The sequence below is a fragment of the Solea solea genome, chromosome 20 (genome assembly GCF_958295425.1).
Source record: "Solea solea chromosome 20, fSolSol10.1, whole genome shotgun sequence".
Taxonomy (NCBI): domain Eukaryota; kingdom Metazoa; phylum Chordata; class Actinopteri; order Pleuronectiformes; family Soleidae; genus Solea; species Solea solea.
In genome coordinates this window covers 9,992,710-10,012,164 of record NC_081153.1, presented here as the reverse complement: position 1 = coordinate 10,012,164, position 19,455 = coordinate 9,992,710, and the positions used below count along the sequence as shown (strand labels likewise).

Below are 19,455 nucleotides of genomic sequence, written 5' to 3'. Positions count from 1 at the left end.
ACAGGGTGCAGGGGTACAGGCCTACGAAGAACTCCTGGTCATAAATGTGTCTACAAAAGGATTACATGAAAGTGGTGGAACATGTGTTGGAAAAAAAAAAAAACAGAATATAACAACCAATTTCTTTGTTGTTGTGCCTTGATGATTGTACCAGAAAATGAGTCAAATGCAATGTGAAAAACACATTTAATCAGTATGCAAGTTTTTGTAGATGAGAATATTATATATTATATATATATATATATATATGTATATGTATATATGTATATATGTATATATACATCACCCTTTTCTGTCCCTTGTTTACTGAGTGATTGAGTGAATGACAACGTAAGAACTGGGCCCATCACAGTGGAGAATGTGTACAGTTTCACCTATGACCTTGTTGCCTATGTGATGTGTGCTACTTCCACAGAGCATGTGATTTGGGAGGGGGATATATACGCCATGTAAGCACAAAGCTAAAAAAAATTAAAAACCAGCCCCAAAACTACAACAACAAGGTAATAGGTAGAAGTGCTGAATCTGTGCTGCCTGGTTTGACCTACTGTAGATAAAGTTGCAGATCATAAATGTGTCTCAACCTTGCCAAGTTCACACTCCATGCTGTCAGTCTGACGCACAACAAGGACAGCGTTAACATCTCCCTGCTTTAGAATAGTCGCCATGAAACTGGTTCTTCCCAACCAAGGACTGGATCTGAGGATCCTGAGCTATGACGACCTGGAGAGAATGGATAAGGAGGAGGCCAGTGACAGGCCCAAGTGGGACAACAAAGCCCAGTACATCCTGACCTGTGTGGGCTTCTGCATTGGGATCGGCAACGTGTGGCGATTCCCTTACCTGTGTCAGAGTCATGGAGGAGGTGAGCTGTGAGAGACCATCTTTCACATAATCTCGGAGAGACTAATTCCACTGGGCAGTGTTAATATTAATCTTCATTAAACCAGGGCCGATTTTGCCCTTTGTCATCTGGCTCCAGCAGCTGTGTGACTCTTTATGTGGAGGATAAAGCGGTAGATAATAAATGAATGATTACAAGAAAGTTGTCATCTGAACTGTGAATGCTTTCCCTTTCAAGGAAATAATTAGTCCTTTGTCTTTTTCAAATAAGAATAGAATGGGATTTGACTGAATAGTCATGACTTTGATGTTCATGGCATGGATGCAGAGAGTGGAACTTCAATTCAAAACAAATCAAGTAAAACAGAATACATGACGGTGGGAGGGAGTCTATGAAGGCAATGATTATGGGATTTGGCTCACCCAACTCAACAGCCTCACGGGAGTTTAGAAATTCTGCTCCAGACAGTAGCAAAACAAAAATTGCACGTTTTTTCGGAAAACCATTAACAAACCATGGAAATATGTTTTTCAAGCTTATACATAAACATGCAGATATAGATATAAAGGTTTAGAAAACCTCAAGCCAGTTAACTAGTGTTTCCAGGTCCAGTCATGAGCACATGTCTTGATCAACCTGCTGTTTGCATACAATCTATTTTTGTTGTAGTTTCCCTTTCAGAAATTATATTCATAAAAAAAACATCTAAGAAGTAGTTCCAAAGGCATATAGGAATATAATTCAACTCTTATCAAAGCTCAGTGTCACTATTGTAGGGGGCACTAATGTTACTGTTTATAGGAAAACAAAAGTCCTTGTTGAACACTCTTAGATATTATTATTAAGAGCCCAGTGTGGCACATTATAGACTGGTACCATCATCATCTTTATTACTCAGCACTCTAAACAGTTCCAAGGACATTTCAGTATCATTTCTTCTGAAGTATTGGGAAAGCAAACAGATAAAATTAGGTAGGTTGAGGCCACGAGGGTGTCATGAGAGTTCAGCGAGAGAGGAAAAATACCAGAAAGACAGGCGTTTATTGTATGTCATGGACTCATTGACTCTGCACAGAGGTTAACTCCGCCTACAAACTACCTGCATATTGAAAATTAGGCAGAGTGGGTGTGGCTGTCACGCGCGTTTACATATGAACTTTAATATTGCATGTTTTATTTCCCTATGTAAGTATCTTCGCTAAACAGGCCAATGACGATTGTATTTTCAACAATATGAGTTTCATTTTTTATATATTATTTTCAGTCATTAGCAGGGGGGTTTCCATCTCAACTATTCAATGGTGCCACACAAGTCAAGATTGTCATTATTATTATGATTAAAAACAAGAAAAACACAACTGGATATAATATACATGTATGTAAATGTAAATGTATCAACACATATCTATGTAGAAAATGTAGCAGTCACATAGTAAATGTCAAATATCAATACACAAAGAGTGTGACATAATGCGCAATCATTTTTAAATGACTGGATTGGGCTTTCAAATTAACATTCTTTCATTTACTATTAAATATAACATTTTACATTTTTTTTTTGGTGGGGGGGGGGGGGGGGGGGGGGGGGGTTGGTAACCAGTCTATGATAAAAAATAAGATGTTATTAATCTATAATGTGACTCAACAATCCTGACACTGGTTCTCTCAGGTGCCTTTTTGATCCCCTACCTGATTCTGCTGGTGCTGGAGGGAATGCCTCTCCTGCTACTAGAGTTTGCCATCGGCCAGCGTTTGAGGAAAGGCAGCGTGGGAGTGTGGCGATCCATCAGCCCGTATCTGACCGGTATCGGTAAGTAAAAGAGGCTCTGGAACAAACATGACAATGGCTTTAATTGAGTGTTTCGTCACAGTTAATGCTGCTGTCTCTCAGGCATAGCCTCCATGCTGGTGTCCCTTCTGGTTGCACTGTACTACAACACCTTAATAGCCTGGATCATGTGGTATTTCTTCAATTCCTTTCAAAGCCCACTGCCTTGGACACAGTGTCCTCTTAATGAAAATGGGACAGGTATGTTTTTAAAGACACAGACACACAGTAAGAACGTTGAAATCTACTCATGATCGCCTAACTTTTTGGGCTTCTGCAGGATTTGTACCCGAGTGTCAAGAGAGCTCCACCGTGGATTACTTCTTTTACCGGGTGACTCTGAATAGTACGGCGTCTATAGCTGACTCTGGAGGAATCCACTGGCCTATAGTGGTCTGTCTTTTCGCTGCTTGGTCTGTCATCGGTTTGTGCTACATGCGGGGGATTGGCACTTCCGGCAAGGTTTGTTGAACTAGCTGTTTACACAATGCTTTAAAGGTCCAGTGTGTAGAATTTGTGAAATCTAATGGTGAGACTGCAAAATGCAACAAAAGGAGGACTTCTCCAATCAGCACCTTCCTTTCCCAAGGATCGACATATGTAGACGCCCCCTAGACTGCTGGAGAATGAGTCATCTTGGGAGTGGCATTAAGAGCGGGAAGCATGCCTTATTGTTATGCTGTAAACACTGCTCGACTTTTGCTAATATCTCAGAGGGATTCGGTAGTAGTACACAGAAGGTGTCCACAGTTTCTAGTTTTATTGGTTTACTGGGCAGACTTGCCCATACTAAGACAGGAGACAGACACAACCAGCATGGCGTCTACTTTTATATGTCTATGGTTCCAAGTGTGTCGGGTAATTACGGTGGCCTTTGCATACCAGAAAAAAACTTTCTCCACTCTTCATTTCTCCCCTTCTCTCTGCAAAATTTCCTCCCTGTAAATCATTGGTTTATGCATCGGGTTACATATGGACAGAGCCACTCTCTTCTTTGTTTGCGTAGTAAGCTTCCACTTCAGAAGTATGAAAATGCACGTCCATTCGCGCCGTCATAGAAACGTGGCATTACTGGACGGCAGTCTCTGTGAAGCAAGGATGACTCCTCCGCTCACTCTTCGCGTTCCCAAGGGTATCAGGGAACTACGGTGGCCCTCCCATACCAGAAAGGATGTTGTTCTTCTTCACTTGCATAGTAAGTTTCTGCTTCAAAATTCTAATTGCACACTCTGGCTAATTTGTACATTTGGCCTGTGTAGACGCATGGCAATGCAAGATACCGGCCTCTTTAAAGCAAGGCTCATGCCCAAAATTTTTTTTATTTAATAAAAAGATTGCACACTTATACCAATATACTAAGGGGTAGTATATTCACTGTCCGTCGTTGAAGCCTCCCAAAAATTCCACACTGGACCTTAAATCAATCACTGTTAGTTCACTTTCTTATCTTGTCGTGACCTCAGGCAGTGTACGTCACTGCCATCCTGCCCTACGTAGTGCTAGCCATCTTCCTGGTCCGAGGACTGACTCTTAAAGGAGCCCTGAATGGAGTCAAGTTCCTCTTCACACCAGACGTATGTTGCAAATCACGATCATCAAAGCATTACCTCTGCAGTGAAACATGGACAGACAGTAACGTGTGCCTCTTACTTGTAGGTGGATGAGCTGTTACAAGCATCAACCTGGCTGGATGCAGGAGCCCAGGTCTTTTATGCCTTCAGTATAGCGTGGGGAGGCCTTATCTCCTTCTCAAGCTACAATCCTGTTCAGTAAGGAACATTTAGAAGTCACGTTAACCAAACAGCAGTTCAAACATGGAGAAGTCCTTATCAGATATGATGTGTCCTGAGTATTTTGCTTTTTTTTTTCTCTTACCAAGCAACAACTGCATGCAAGATGCTGTGATGTTGACTGCAGTTACTGGCATGACCTCTATCTTTGCCGCCACAGTCACCTACACCATCATCGGCTTCAGGGCCACTGAGAAATATGACAATTGTGTTAGTCAGTGAGTACCTTGTGTCAGTGAGTAGTCCCAGGATCTGGGGTTAAAGTGAAATCAAATATTCGTTTTGAGACATATATCCGTCCATCTCTATATCTGTTACATGTTTGATTTCCGTAGAAGTATCTTTTCTTTCTTTTCCATAAGTATTTTGATTGTAAATTTCATGGCGACATGTTACACTTGAAATTGAGAGCAAGGATTTGGTTGTGGAGAAAAACTGTTAACAATTTTTACAGCAGCTCGAAGTGGTGCTCTTTTTTTTCCCCCCCCATCGCAACAACTATGATTTGGTCAAACTGAGAGTAAGCTTTCAGCCGGGGATAATTGAACAAACAGAAACATACCACACAGCACTGTGTTTACAAGCATATGGATATGAAACAATTAACTTGTCACTGGCACTGAATTACAGGATCTAAATAAACTCTATATAAAAGGAGTGACCATAAAGTCCAGTGGGCAGCTCTCAGGTTGTAGGGTAAGAGGATTATCAATTTGTTTTAAGCATTACCACATTTATATGATTCTTCTTTTTATGTGTGTGTATGTTTTTGTCTTGAAAATCAGCTGTTGTTTATCACTGAGGAAAATATTGTGACGTCAGGTAACTGCGATAGAACCAAATGATCCGCTCTATCGTGTGTTGATGCAGACTTGGTGCAGTCTGACTCAGTGGTGACGTTGTTTGCTTCTAGGAACATCATGACGATGATCAATGCATTTGATCTCCATGAAGATAACATCACCACAAGCAACTACGAGGCGGCGTACAATCGCCTCAACAGCTCCTATCCTGACATTGTTCTTGGACTGGATATCAAAACGTGTGACTTGCACACATTTCTCAGCGAGGTAACTATATTTAGTGATGTCATCTTATTAATAACTTTGTTTTCACTATCGTTGTTTATTCTTATCTTGATGGTTTGTTTGTGCAGGGAGTGGAGGGAACGGGTCTGGCCTTTATTGTGTTCGCAGAGGCCATTACAAAGATGCCCGGTTCCCCGTTCTGGTCTGTCCTCTTTTTCTTCATGCTTCTCTGCTTGGGGATTTCAACACTTTTTGGCAACATTGAAGGAGTGGTGGTACCCCTGAGAGACTTGAACGTGTTTCCTAAGAAATGGCCCCAAGAAGCCGTAACTGGTATTTGCTGTGTTTACTTAAAACCTTTTAGCTGTGCAACCCAAGTTGACTGGATTCTGTGATTTCTCTTTAACTGGATTTTTGTGTGCGTGTGATTCAGGGACAACATGTTTTCTGGCCTTCATCATTTCCCTCGTATTTGCACAGCGGTCAGGGTTTTATTGGGTAACCCTCTTTGACAACTTTGCTGGATCTATTCCACTCCTGACCATTGGATTTTTCGAGTTGATAGCTGTTGTGCACGTCTATGGCATAGACAGGTTAGTGCACAAAGCTCCTGTATTTGCAAATGATGTTCTAAACTACAATAGTTTTAAAATAACACCTCATGATGATTTGTCTTTGTAACTTGTATGTTTTGTGTATGTTTTGATACCTTTGCCACGACACAAACACATATATACAGTAACAAAGGCTTTGTTTTACTGCAGCCCAAATCAGATTTGTATCTGATCTTCCTGGCTGACAGCATGACTGTTCACATTATATCTAAATGGATTTCTATAGGTACAGGCCACACCTCACAGGTCACACCTCACAAAAACAGGAAGTCTGTTCCAAATGGGACAGAAGGACGGCGAAAGCTTTCTTCTGATTTTTAAACTATTGTCCACTGTGTCGATAAATGTGTGTTTCTTCTGAAAAGAAAAACCTGAAAGTTAATGTTGTATCGGTATTTGACTTCCTGTCCTACTCGCTAGTTTCACAAGCGTGCCAGGGAACTACGGTGGCCTTTGGGCATGAACAAGGGTGTCAGAAACATGGTGACGGTCTCTTTTAACCAAGGCCCTTGCCTACAGCACAAATAATCTTTTACATTAAAGCAATTTAATACTTAAATCAAAAATAGATTCAGTTTCTGCCAATAAATCCATCCTAAATGTTACACACTGGACCTTTAAACAAGGTTATATTCTCATATTAATAAAATCCCTCTAACGTTTCAGGTTGAACGAGGACTTGAAGTTCATGATCGGATATAAGCCATCCATATTCTGGCAGATTTCGTGGAGGTTCATCAGTCCCCTAATCATCCTGGTTATCTTAGTTTTCTACATGGTGATTCAAGCTCAAGAGGAACTTACTCACTTAGTCTGGGATCCCAGTTCTGTAAGCTCACTAACTATCAACAGTATATCTGTGATCATCAGACCTGATCTCAGGGTCACCATGAAAAGGATGGTAAATGTTGTATTGTGATAATAACAAGGACTTTTGTTTACTAATTCTACCTTTTGTGGTTCACAGGAGAAGTTTCCGTCTCTGGCTTCAATACCATATCCTGCCTGGGTCAGTGCGGTCATATTTGTTTTGGCCGGAGTACCAAGTCTGGTTGTGCCCATGTACACATTATGTAGGCTGGTCTTTGTTTACTGCAGAAAAAACATCTCAAACAGTGATTGAAACATCCAAAAAAATACAGTGTCACGTGTGTAATGTGCTATTAATTTGTTGTCCTCCTTTCTTAAGTGACTTAAGTGACACAGGAAAACAGTCTTTTGTAAATTGTACTTCTTAGTTTCTGAACGTTTCTTGTTTATTATTGTCTGTAATAATAATAAAGTATAAGATTTAGATTAATAAAGAATAAGATTTAATAAATATGCTCGACTATTAGTGTATGTTTTTCTTCATTGCACCTGCCACTAAATTAAATTTGCTGTAGCTTTGCTTTGACTCAATATCAGACCATATGGGGGGTTTTGCAGAAGCATTTGTACCCCAGCAGGTGGCAGGAACTTTGTGGAGCTGCACAAATTCAACACAATTCTGTCATTCTGTCTCTTTTTTCACTGATTTGGATAACTCTGCCAGTGCTTTTGTACATTTGTTTTTTTTACAATAAACCCAATAAAATAGGGAAACTCGTTCAATCAACTGCTTTATATACAGCTGTATTTGTGGGGTCAAATGTCTTTGATGTTAATGAGAGACTTATTCTCCATAATCTATGGTATAATGTTAATAAATAAGCAATATTTTCTTTGTGACACTGCACTGCTTATCAGTGATTACATCCCCCTATTGCTCATAGTGACCACCAGCCAGAACAATTATTTACTCTAGACCTTTCTAGTCATCTACATTAAAGTGTAATTAAACCCCTTAACCACTGTTTGCAGGTGAAAACCAAGGAGTATGGGTATCATAGCACTTCCTTTGTTCATATACTGTTCAATTTTTAACTGTAGACATGCTGCTACAGTGTGTGTGTGTGTGTGCAAAATATTACCATGAATAGCAGGGGTGTCAACTCAAATGACCTGGGGGCCAGTGAGCATCTAGTCTGGTCAAGAGGGGGCCCATCTAGAGAAAAAAAGCAGGAGAAAAAACAGCTGTTCAGCTGCGGGTGGACAATATGAGATATCCATGATGATATCAGACAGAATTTCAAATTTCAAAGTGCTTGTTTTGATATAAAATGATGCATACTTCACAATGAAAACATATTTATGATGCACAAAAACAGAGATGCTTAAATCTTAACACTTAATCCTGAACACCTGATGTTCAGATGATCTCTCTCCGTCTGTCTCTTGTTTTCAGTCTGTCTTCTTTATAAAAACCAATAAACTCTCAAGGCTCTACTCAAAGGGGAATCTAACTAGACAGTGAAGGATAGCCCTTGTAGCCCTTGTCACTAAACTGAGGATCAGCATGAAAAATATTTCTGTGGAACAGGAAAGACCCCAATGGGACAACAAGGTCCAGTACCTGTTGACATGCATTGGCTTTGCAGTTGGATTTGCGAATATTTGGCGTTTTCCCTACCTTTGCCAAATTTATGGAGGAGGTAAGAAGCTTAGAAGAAGTTTACATCATCTATTTCATTGCTGTGGGCAATTTCATTACTGTATCACATGTTTACCAATAGCCATCACATTGGAGAATGTGTACAGTTTCACCTATGACCTTGTTGCCTATGTGATGTGTGCTACTTCCACAGAGCATGTGATTTGGGAGGCGGATATATACGCCATGTAAGCACAAAGCTAAAAAAAAATAAAACCAGCCCCAAAACTACAACAACAAGGTAATAGGTAGACGTGCAGAATCTGTGCCGCCTGGTTTGACCTACTGTAGATAAAGTTGCAGATCATAAATGTGTCTCAACCATGCCAAGTTCACACTCCATGCTGTCAGTCTAACGCACAACAAGGACAGCGTTAACATCTCCCTGCTTTAGAATAGTCGCCATGAGACTGGTTCTTCCCAACCCAGGACTGGATCTGAGGATCCTGAGCTATGACGACCTGGCGAGAATGGATAAGGAGGAGGCCAGTGACAGGCCCAAGTGGGACAACAAAGCCCAGTACATCCTGACCTGTGTGGGCTGCTGCATTGGGATCGGCAATGTGTGGCGATTCCCTTACCTGTGTCAGAGTCATGGAGGAGGTGAGCTATAAGACAAATAGTCAATGGACGTCTTCAGTGATCTTTAATGACTGTGAGAGACCATCTTTCACATAATCTCGGAGAGACTAATTCCAGTGCAGTGTTAATATTAATCTTCATTAAACCGGGGTGGATTTGAATGCTTGAATTGAATGCTTTTCCTTTCAAGGAAATCATTAGTCCTTTGTCTTTTTCAGTTAAGAAAGAATGGGATTTGACTGATTAGTCATGACTTTGATGTTCATGGCATGGATGCAGAGAGTGGAACTTCAATTCAAAACTAATCAAGTAAAACAGAATACATGACGGTGGGAGGGAGTCTATAGTTAGAGAGGAATAAAAGTACTTATACTAAATAATAGAAACACAATAAGAAATGTGGTTCAGCAGAACTCTTACAGTTATAGCTTTTGTACTCATCAGTGTGAGTATCTCCGCTCTGCTAATGCTCTGGTTCTACAACTGTTTTACAGTTTGTTGTGATTTGTGTTTGTTTTTGGATGTTGCAATGATTATGGGATTTGGCTCACCCAACTCAATAGCCTCACGGGAGTTTAGAAATTCTGCTCCAGACAGTAGCAAAACAAACATTGCACGTTTTTTCGGAAAATGAAAAATGTGCATTTTAAACACATTTAACAAACCATGGAAATATGTTTTTCTTATACATATGCTTATACATAAACATACAGATATAGATATAAAGGTTTAGAAAACCTCAAGCCAGTTTACTAGTTTTCCAGGTCCAGTCATGAGCACATGTCTTGATCAACCTGCTGTTTGCATACAATCTATTTTTGTTGTAGTTTCCCTTTCAGAAAGTATATTCATTAAAAAAAACATCTATGAAGTAGTTCCAAAGGCATATAGAATTTTTTTTTATATTTATTTATTTTTTTTGGGCAGCCTGTGGCCAAGTGAAAAGGGAACTTGGCTTGGTCACCGCTTCAAGTCCCCACCAGGTCGAAAGGGCTGGGGTACCTTGCTCCCCGGGCGCTACTCAGTGTGGCAGCCCACTGCTCCTAATTCTAGGATGGGTCAAAATGCAGAGAATAATTTCCCTAAGGGGATTAATAAAGTATCTAAAATTTAAAAAAAAAAAAATATTACTCAGCGCTCTTAATAGTTCCAAGGTCATTTCAGAATAATTTCTTCTGAAATTAAATTGGGAAAGCAAACAGATAAAATTGGGTAGGTTGAGGCCACGAGGGTGTCATGAGAGTTCACGAGTTCAGTGAGAGAGGAAAAATACCAGAAAGACAGGCGTTTATTGTACGTCATGGACTCATTGACTCGGCGCAGAGGTTAACTCCGCCTACAAACTACCTGTAGAACTTTCTAGCATGCAAAGCTATTTATCTTTCATTCTATTTATCTGTTTATTGTTGTAATTGGTATCAAAGCTCTGTTGCCTTTAAAGTGCCTTTAAGGTGCATTGTCAAAGCCATTTTTTGTTATATATTAACCTTCGTAAGTGCCTTGGTAAGAGGCTTTGTAAATCTATCTATTATCAGAACCTGTACGACTTGTCAGTTTTACAACCGGACTAACTTCTGACTAATGAACTGCCACTAACTACCACTACCTAACTCTAGTTAGTAGCTAACTGACTGGCTTCTAACTCCTAACTAACTCTAGTAAGTAGCTGACTACTAACTGTCTAAACTAACTACTAACTGACTGCTGTCTAACTGCTGTTTAACTGTGTATGTGGAATAAACCTTCAGAAAGACAGTCGAGTTGTACCCGCCGTACTTGTTCTGGTTACCCTTTCCAGAAGGGAGTATTGAGCTGAAAGGTTTATATATGAACTTTAATATTGCATGTTTTATTTCCCTATGTAAGTATCTTCTGCCAAACAGGCCAATGACTATTGGATTTTCAACAATATGAGTTTCATTTTTTATATATTATTTTCAGTCATTAGCAGGGGGGTTTCCATCTCAACTATTCAATGGTGCCACACAAGTCAAGATTGTCATTATTATTATGATTAAAAACAAGAAAAACACAACTGGATATAATATACATGTATGTAAATGTAAATGTATCAACACATATCTATGTAGAAAATGTAGCAGTCACATAGTAAATGTCAAATATCAATACACAAAGAGTGTGACATAGTGGGCAATCATTTTTCAATGACTGGATTGGACTTTCTAAATGAACATTCTTTTATTTATTATTAAATATAACATTTCACATTTCTTGCGGGAACATTTTTTTTTGGGGGGGGGGGTAACCAGTCTATGATAAAAATTAAGATGTTATTAATCTATAATGTGACTCAACAATCCTAACACTGGTTCTCTCAGGTGCCTTTTTAATCCCCTACCTGATTCTGCTGGTGCTGGAGGGAATGCCTCTCCTGCTACTGGAGTTTGCCATCGGCCAGCGTTTGAGAAAAGGCAGCGTGGGAGTGTGGCGATCCATCAGCCCGTATCTGACCGGTATCGGTAAGTAAAAGAGGCTCTGGAACAAACATGACAATGGCTTTAATTGAGTGTTTCGTCACAGTTAATGCTGCTGTCTCTCAGGCATAGCCTCCATGCTGGTGTCCCTTCTGGTTGCACTGTACTACAACACCTTAATAGCCTGGATCATGTGGTATTTCTTCAATTCCTTTCAAAGCCCACTGCCTTGGACACAGTGTCCTCTTAATGAAAATGGGACAGGTATGTTTTTAAAGACACAGACACACAGTAAGAACGTTGAAATCTACTCATGATCGCCTAACTTTTTGGGCTTCTGCAGGATTTGTACCCGAGTGTCAAGAGAGCTCCACAGTGGATTACTTCTTTTACCGGGTGACTCTGAATAGTACGGCGTCTATAGCTGACTCTGGAGGAATCCACTGGCCTATAGTGGTCTGTCTTGTCGCTGCTTGGTCTGTCATCTGTTTGTGCTACATGCAGGGGATTGGCACTTCCGGCAAGGTTTGTTGAACTAGCTGTTTACACAATGCTTTAAAGGTCCAGTGTGTAGAATTTGTGAAATCTAATGGTGAGACTGCAAAATGCAACAAAAGGAGGACTTCTCCAATCAGCACCTTCCTTTCCCAAGGATCGACATATGTAGACGCCCCCTAGACTGCTGGAGAATGAGTCATCTTGGGAGTGGCATTAAGAGCTGGAAGCATGCCTTATTGCTATGCTGTAAACACTGCTCGACTTTTGCTAATATCTCAGAGGGATTCGGGAGTAGTACACAGAAGGTGTCCACAGTTTCTACTTTTATTGGTTTACTGGGCAGACTTGCCCATACTAAGACAGGAAACATGCTACTGTATTGCTGCAATAGGCAAACACAACCAGCATGGCGTCTACTTTTATATGTCTATGGTTCCAAGTGTGTCGGGTAATTACGGTGGCCTTTGCATACCAGAAAAAAACTTTCTCCACTCTTCATTTCTCCCCTTCTCTCTGCAGAATTTCCTCCCTGTAAATCATTGGTTTATGCATCGAGTTACATATGGACAGAGCCACTCTCTTCTTTGTTTGCGTAGTAAGCTTCCACTTCAGAAATATGAAAATGCACGTCCATTCGCGCCGTCATAGAAACGTGGCATTACTGGACGGCAGTCTCTGTGAAGCAAGGATGACTCCTCCGCTCACTCTTCGCGTTCCCAAGGGAATCAGGGAACTACGGTGGCCCTTCCATACCAGAAAGGATGTTGTTCTTCTTCACTTGCATAGTAAGTTTCTGCTTCAAAATGCAAATTGCACACTCTGGCTAATTTGTACGTTTGGCCTGTGTAGACACATGGCAATGCAAGATACCGGCCTCTTTAAAGCAAGGCATGCCCAAAATTATTTTTATTTTATAAAAAGATTGCACACTTATACCAATATACTAAGGGGTAGTATATTCACTGTCCGTCGTTGAAGCCTCCCAAAAATTCCACACTGGACCTTAAATCAATCACTGTTAGTTCACTTTCTTATCTTGTCGTGACCTCAGGCAGTGTACGTCACTGCCATCCTGCCCTACGTAGTGCTAGCCATCTTCCTGGTCCGAGGACTGACTCTTAAAGGAGCCCTGAATGGAGTCAAGTTCCTCTTCACACCAGACGTATGTTGCAAATCACGATCGTCAAAGCATTACCTCTGCAGTGAAACATGGACAGACAGTAACGTGTGCCTCTTACTTGTAGGTGGATGAGCTGTTACAAGCATCAACCTGGCTGGATGCAGGAGCCCAGGTCTTTTATGCCTTCAGTATAGCGTGGGGAGGCCTTATCTCCTTCTCAAGCTACAATCCTGTTCAGTAAGGAACATTTAGAAGTCACGTTAACCAAACAGCAGTTCAAACATGGAGAAGTCCTTATCAGATATGATGTGTCCTGAGTACTTTGCTTTTTTTTTTTCTCTTACCAAGCAACAACTGCATGCAAGATGCTGTGATGTTGACTGCAGTTACTGGCATGACCTCTATCTTTGCTGCCACAGTCACCTACACCATGATCGGCTTCAGGGCCACTGAGAAATATGACAATTGTGTTAGTCAGTGAGTACCTTGTGTCAGTGAGTAGTCCCAGGATCTGTTACATGTTTGATTTCCCTAGAAGTATCTTTTCTTTCTTTTTCATAAGTATTTTGATTGTAAATTTTAATTTCATGGCAACATGTTACACTTGAAATTGAGAGCAAGGATTTGGTTATGGAGAAAAACTGTTAACAATTTTTACAGCAGCTCGAAGTGGTGCTAAATTTTTTTCCCCCCCATCGCAACAACTATGATTTGGTCAAACTGAGAGTAAGCTTTCAGCCGGGGATAATTGAACAAACAGAAACATACCACACAGCACTGTGTTTACAAGCATATGGATATGAAGCAATTACCGGTAACTTGTCACTGGCACTGAATTACAGGATCTAAATAAACTCTATATAAAAGGAGTGACCATAAAGTCCAGTGGGCAGCTCTCAGGTTGTAGGGTAAGAGGATTATCAATTTGTTTTAAGCATTACCACATATGATTCTTCTTTTTACGTGTGTGTATGTTTTTGTCTTGAAAATCAGCTGTTGTTTATCACTGAGGAAAATATTGTGACGTCAGGTAACTGCGATAGAACCAAAAGATCCGCTCTATCGTGTGTCGATGCAGACTCGGTGCAGTCCGACTCAGTGGTGACGTTGTTTGCTTCTAGGAACATCATGACGATGATCAATGCATTTGATCTCCATGAAGATAACATCACCATAAGCAACTACGAGGCGGCGTACAATCGCCTCAACAGCTCCTATCCTGACATTGTTCTTGGACTGGATATCAAAACGTGTGACATGCACACATTTCTCAGCGAGGTAACTATATTTAGTGATGTCATCCTATTAATAACTTTGTTTTTACTATCGTTGTTTATTCTTATCTTGATGGTTTGTTTTTGTAGGGAGTGGAGGGAACAGGTATGGCCTTTATTGTGTTCGCAGAGGCCATTACAAAGATGCCCGGTTCCCCGTTCTGGTCTGTCCTCTTTTTCTTCATGCTTCTCTGCTTGGGGATTTCAAGCCTTTTTTGCAACATTGAAGGAGTGGTGGTACCCCTGAGAGACTTGAACGTGTTTCCTAAAAAATGGCCCCAAGAAGCCGTAACTGGTATTTGCTGTGTTTACTTAAAACCTTTTAGCTGTGCAACCCAAGTTGACTGGATTCTGTGATTTCTCTTTAACTGGATTTTTGTGTGTGTGTGATTCAGGGACAACATGTTTTCTGGCCTTCATCATTTCCCTCATATTTGCACAGCGGTCAGGGTTTTATTGGGTAACCCTCTTTGACAGCTTTGCTGGATCTATTCCACTCCTGACCATTGGATTTTTCGAGTTGATAGCTGTTGTGCACGTCTATGGCATAGACAGGTTAGTGCACAAAGCTCCTGTATTTGCAAATGATGTTCTAAAATGACCACATTACCAACTACAATAGTTTTAAAATAACACCTCATGATGATTTGTCTTTGTAACTTGTATGTTTTGATACCTTTGCCAGGACACAAACACATAACAAAGGCCTTGTTTTACTGCAGCCCAAATCAGATTTGTATCTGATCTTCCTGACTGACAGCATGACTGTTGACATTATATCTAAATGGATTTCAGGCCACACCTACATAAAAACAAAACAAGAAGTCGAAACAAAATAGACAACAGAAATCTGTGCCTCTTTCTGTTCCAAATGGGACAGAAGGACGGCGCAAGCTTTCTTCTGATTTTTAAACTATTGTCCACTGTGTCGATTAATGTGTGTTTCTTCTGAAAAGAAAAACCTGAAAGTTAATGTTGTATCGGTATTTGACTTCCTGCCCCACTCGCTAGTTTCCCAAGCGTGCCAGGGAACTACGGTGGCCTTTGGGCATGAACAAGGGTGTCAGAAACATGGTGACGGTCTCTTTTAACCAAGGCCCTTGCCTACAGCACAAATAATCTTTTACATTAAAGCAATTTAATACTTAAATCAAAAATAGATTCAGTTTCTGCCAATAAATCCATCCTAAATGTTACACACTGGACCTTTAAACAAGGTTATATTCTCATATTAATAAAATCCCTCTCACGTTTCAGGTTGAACGAGGACTTGAAGTTCATGATCGGATATAAGCCATCCATATTCTGGCAGATTACGTGGAGGTTCATCAGTCCCGTAATCATCCTGGTTATCTTAGTTTTCTACATGGTGATTCAAGCTCAAGAGGAACTTACTCACTTAGTCTGGGATCCCAGTTCTGTAAGCTCACTAACTATCAACAGTATATCTGTGATCGTCAGACCTGATCTCAGGGTCACCATGAAAAGGATGGTTAATGTTGTATTGTGATAATAACAAGGACTTTTGTTTACTAATTCTACCTTTTGTGGTTCACAGGAGAAGTTTCCGTCTCTGGCTTCAATACCATATCCTGCCTGGGTCAGTGCGGTCATATTTGTTTTGGCCGGAGTACCAAGTCTGGTTGTGCCCATGTACACATTATGTAGACTGGTCTTTGTTTACTGCAGAAAAAAATACAGTGTCACGTGTGTAATGTGCTATTAATTTGTTGTCCTCCTTTCTTAAGTGACACAGGAAAACAGTCTTTTGTAAATTGTACTTCTTAGTTTCTGAACGTTTCTTGTTTATTATTGTCTGTAATAATAATAAAGTATAAGATTTAGATTAATAAAGTATAAGATTTAATAAATATGCTCGACTATTAGTGCATGTTTTTCTTCATTGCACCTGCCACTAAATTAAATTTGCTGTAGCTTTGCTTTGACAATATCAGACCATATGGGGGGTTTTGCAGAAGCATTTGTACCCCAGCAGGTGGCAGGAACTTTGTGGAGCTGCTCAAATTCAACGCAATTCTGTCATTCTGTCTCTTTTTTCACTAATTTGGATAACTCTGCCAGTGTTTTTGTACATTTGTTTTTTTCCAATAAAATAGGGAAACTCGTTTAAATCAACTGCTTTATATACAGCTGTATTTGTGGTGTCAAATGTTGATGTTAATGAGAGACTTATTCTCCATAATCTATGGTATAATGTTAAATAAGCAATATTTTCTTTGTGACACTGCACTGCTCATCAGTGATAACATCCCCCCTATTGCTCCTAGTGACCACCAGCCAGAACAATTATTTACTCTAGACCTTTCTAGTCATCTTCATTATAGTGTAATTAAACCCCTTAACCACTGTTTGCAGGTGAAAACCAAGGAGTATGGGTATCATAGCACTTCTTTTGTTCATATACTGTTCAATTTTTAACTGTAGACATGCTGCTACAGTGTGTGTGTGTGTGTGTGTGCAAAATATTACCGTGAAAAGCAGGGGTGTCAAACTCTAATGACCTGGGGGCCAGTGAGCATCTAGTCTGGTCAAGAGGGGGCCCGTCTAGAGAAAAAAAGCAGGGAAAAAAACAGCTGTTCAGCTGCTGGTGGACAATATGAGATATCCATGATGATATCAGACAGAATTTCAAATTTCAAAGTGCTTGTTTTGATATAAAATGATGCATACTTCACAATGAAAACATATTTATGATGCACAAAAACAAAGAAATAAATAGAAAATCTAGCAAGTAATGACGAGGATAACTATAATTAAAACATGTAATTTAATGTCGAGTGTAATACATTCAATAAAGCAATAATTACAACCGAATGTCTTATTACTATTATAAAAATATTGCAAGCAAATATATTTAGTCTCATATTCTGTCTATATTCCATCACCCCGCTGGCAGCTGTGTGGACGGGCCACATGTAATTGATTGGAGGGCCACTAGTTTTAACACCCCTGAGGTAGAGGGTTGTTATCGCCTGGTATTGCTAACAATGGCTAGAATAAGATACATCTGCATCCAGGTGTTATTTCTGACTTGTCAGGCGAACTCAGGGATGATGTCACTGTCGCAGTTCCGAGTTCTGATGCAAATGGGGCAGCACTGGGAGTCTACTTTGATCAAGAAAGGAATTCATTCTGGATTGGCTTTGAAGATGCAAAAAGATTCTTCTATGTTGACGGTAGGAACTTCGATCTGTGCCGAAAAAAAACTAAAACTGTTGGAAATTAAGAAGCGAAAGAGGAGAAACTTTGAACTGTTATTAAGAGCATCAACTTGTGGAGGGTAGCATTACACCCCTCAGTAAACAAATTCAGGATTGGCTTTGAAGATAGCAAAACCACTTTCAGTCTTTACTGCCAGAAATTATAAAATAGACCATGATTTGCACCAAAGGACCTCGCTCTGGTGTATCCTGATAGTGTGAAGCTCCTTTCATGCTGTTTTGGAAAAATCCAAAATCGTCTTTCTAGCATAACAGCTACTAAGTGATCAATACAATAATACAACATAAATCTTTAAAACGGAATATATATCTAAATGGTTGACAGTTTCTTTACTCACAGTTTCACCTATGCTTAAATCTAAACACTTAATCCTGAACACCTGATGTTCATATGATCTCTCCGTCTGTCTCTTGTTTTCAGTCTGTCTTCTTCATAAAAACCAATAAACTCTCAAGGCTCTACTCAAAGTGGAATCTAACTAGACAGTGAAGGATAGCTCTTGTAGCCCCTGAATTATTGTCACTAAACTGAGGATCAGCATGAAAAATATTTCTGTGGAACAGGAAAGACCCAAATGGGACAACAAGGTCCAGTACCTGTTGACATGCATTGGCTTTGCAGTTGGATTTGGGAATATTTGGCGTTTTCCCTACCTTTGCCAAATTTATGGAGGAGGTAAGAAGCTTAGAAGAAGTTTACATCATCTATTTTATTGCTGTGGGCAATTTCATTACTGTATCACATGTTTACCAATAGCCATGGTTTTATAAGTCAATAACAAATGGGACAATGCGCATGGAAAATGGTGAGCCTTATCTTTGTGTGATTCATCACAGAGGGAGCAGGAAGCTTTTCAACCCTCACTGGCTTAGATTCCAGTATTTACTTCCTCATAGCTCTGCATGTGATATCAGGCTCGAGGGCCACACATTCCTAAAGGACCAGGGTCAGGGTAAAGTTAAACCAACAGTTGATCCTTGAAGCGTGCACAAATCTATCAACTTCATACACTGAGACTTGTAGTTTCAGACGCAGCTCAGCCTGTTTGACCTCATCTTTGAGATCAGTCACCTACATCATTTTGGCTAATCTTTCCTTAGACTACTTGGTAAACACAGTGATGAGAACTATTTTCAGGAACCTCGAAAACACAACTGTTCTGTACTACATAGTTATCCAGCATTACTAAAAAAACAAAACAAGAAAATATAACCACTATTAGGGGAAAATGACTTTATCATTATTATCATTATCATAATCTTAAGTATCTTCAGCCATAATAAGTAAATAAGTCCAAATAATGGTGTGATTGAATTCAAGTCAATTACACTAGAACATATATTTTTTGCAGCATAGATAATGATAATTAAAAGCATTTGTCACTGAGCAAAATCACGAATGATCATACAACCAATTGTTTTGCTGTTTGTTTTTTTTCTAAGCAAAATAAGTTGATGATTCAGCGGATATTTATTTTTCACTCATCATCTCCAGGTGCGTTCCTCATCCCCTACCTCATCGCTTTAGTGTTCGAGGGCCTGCCCCTGCTCTACCTGGAGCTGGCTATAGGACAAAGGCTCCGCAAGGGCAGCATCGGTGCCTGGACCGCCATCTCACCACTGCTGGGTGGCATCGGTATGTAAACTTAGTAAAAACTATTACACAGTTTCATTTTGTTTTTCCACTT

General features: G+C 40.0%; 4 protein-coding genes and 1 long non-coding RNA gene across 7 annotated transcripts in view; 3 read left to right on the top strand and 2 right to left on the bottom strand.

Annotated features, from left to right (window-relative positions):
• The first annotated feature begins 575 nt into the window (after nucleotides 1-575).
• On the top strand, nucleotides 576-7,701 carry LOC131447770 (sodium-dependent neutral amino acid transporter B(0)AT1-like). 2 transcript variants are annotated; one of them, XM_058619805.1, is made up of 12 exons: nucleotides 576-865; nucleotides 2,514-2,654; nucleotides 2,736-2,873; nucleotides 2,953-3,134; nucleotides 4,136-4,246; nucleotides 4,329-4,441; nucleotides 4,552-4,680; nucleotides 5,376-5,532; nucleotides 5,619-5,823; nucleotides 5,924-6,083; nucleotides 6,771-6,933; nucleotides 7,072-7,701. In XM_058619805.1, exons 1-12 carry the CDS (start codon nucleotides 667-669, stop codon nucleotides 7,225-7,227), a joined length of 1,854 nt encoding a protein of 617 aa, XP_058475788.1. In that variant the 5' UTR covers nucleotides 576-666; the 3' UTR covers nucleotides 7,228-7,701. The 2 variants fall into 2 exon arrangements, with proteins under 2 accessions (XP_058475788.1, XP_058475789.1); XM_058619806.1 differs by lacking the exon at nucleotides 4,552-4,680.
• On the bottom strand, nucleotides 693-7,195 carry LOC131447771 (uncharacterized). The gene is made up of 5 exons (XR_009234080.1): nucleotides 7,056-7,195; nucleotides 4,548-4,652; nucleotides 4,323-4,434; nucleotides 2,534-2,670; nucleotides 693-995 (listed from the first exon to the last, which is right to left on the bottom strand). It is a non-coding gene; the product is annotated as an uncharacterized LOC131447771 (long non-coding RNA).
• Nucleotides 7,702-9,020: 1,319 nt separating the features above from the next.
• LOC131447139 (sodium-dependent neutral amino acid transporter B(0)AT1-like) lies at nucleotides 9,021-16,411 on the top strand. The gene is made up of 12 exons (XM_058618636.1): nucleotides 9,021-9,219; nucleotides 11,538-11,678; nucleotides 11,760-11,897; nucleotides 11,977-12,158; nucleotides 13,183-13,293; nucleotides 13,376-13,488; nucleotides 13,600-13,728; nucleotides 14,373-14,529; nucleotides 14,616-14,820; nucleotides 14,921-15,080; nucleotides 15,783-15,945; nucleotides 16,084-16,411. Exons 1-12 carry the CDS (start codon nucleotides 9,021-9,023, stop codon nucleotides 16,249-16,251), a joined length of 1,866 nt encoding a protein of 621 aa, XP_058474619.1. The 3' UTR covers nucleotides 16,252-16,411.
• The window catches only part of tert (telomerase reverse transcriptase), a 27,490-nt gene continuing 21,650 nt past the window's right edge, over nucleotides 13,616-19,455 (bottom strand). Inside the window, exons 17-18 of one of the 2 annotated variants that reach the window (XR_009234000.1) lie at nucleotides 17,016-17,090; nucleotides 13,616-13,700 (exon numbers count right to left, since the gene is read on the bottom strand). The gene's annotated coding sequence lies outside the window, so the exon portion shown is untranslated. Of the gene's footprint in view, nucleotides 13,701-16,075; nucleotides 16,209-17,015; nucleotides 17,091-19,455 lie in introns of those variants that run through there. The other variant, XR_009233999.1, reaches the window with a different exon arrangement.
• LOC131447141 (sodium-dependent neutral amino acid transporter B(0)AT3-like) overlaps nucleotides 17,561-19,455 on the top strand; it is a 5,916-nt gene continuing 4,021 nt past the window's right edge. The window contains exons 1-2 of the mRNA XM_058618638.1: nucleotides 17,561-18,443; nucleotides 19,263-19,403. Coding sequence (XP_058474621.1) covers nucleotides 18,308-18,443; nucleotides 19,263-19,403 — 277 coding nt within the window. The 5' untranslated portion in view covers nucleotides 17,561-18,307. The remainder of the gene's footprint in view (nucleotides 18,444-19,262; nucleotides 19,404-19,455) is intronic.

Excerpts from the sequence above, each read along its gene's own strand:
- LOC131447770 (XM_058619805.1), top strand. The coding sequence starts at position 667 with ATGAAACTGGTTCTTCCCAACCAAGGACTGGATCTGAGGATCCTGAGC. Across the intron at positions 4,247-4,328 it reads AGTTCCTCTTCACACCAGAC|GTGGATGAGCTGTTACAAGC; the intron begins GTATGTTGCAAA and ends TCTTACTTGTAG. Across the intron at positions 6,084-6,770 it reads CACGTCTATGGCATAGACAG|GTTGAACGAGGACTTGAAGT; the intron begins GTTAGTGCACAA and ends CTAACGTTTCAG.
- LOC131447139 (XM_058618636.1), top strand. The coding sequence starts at position 9,021 with ATGAGACTGGTTCTTCCCAACCCAGGACTGGATCTGAGGATCCTGAGC. Across the intron at positions 15,081-15,782 it reads CACGTCTATGGCATAGACAG|GTTGAACGAGGACTTGAAGT; the intron begins GTTAGTGCACAA and ends CTCACGTTTCAG. Across the intron at positions 15,946-16,083 it reads TAGTCTGGGATCCCAGTTCT|GAGAAGTTTCCGTCTCTGGC; the intron begins GTAAGCTCACTA and ends TGTGGTTCACAG.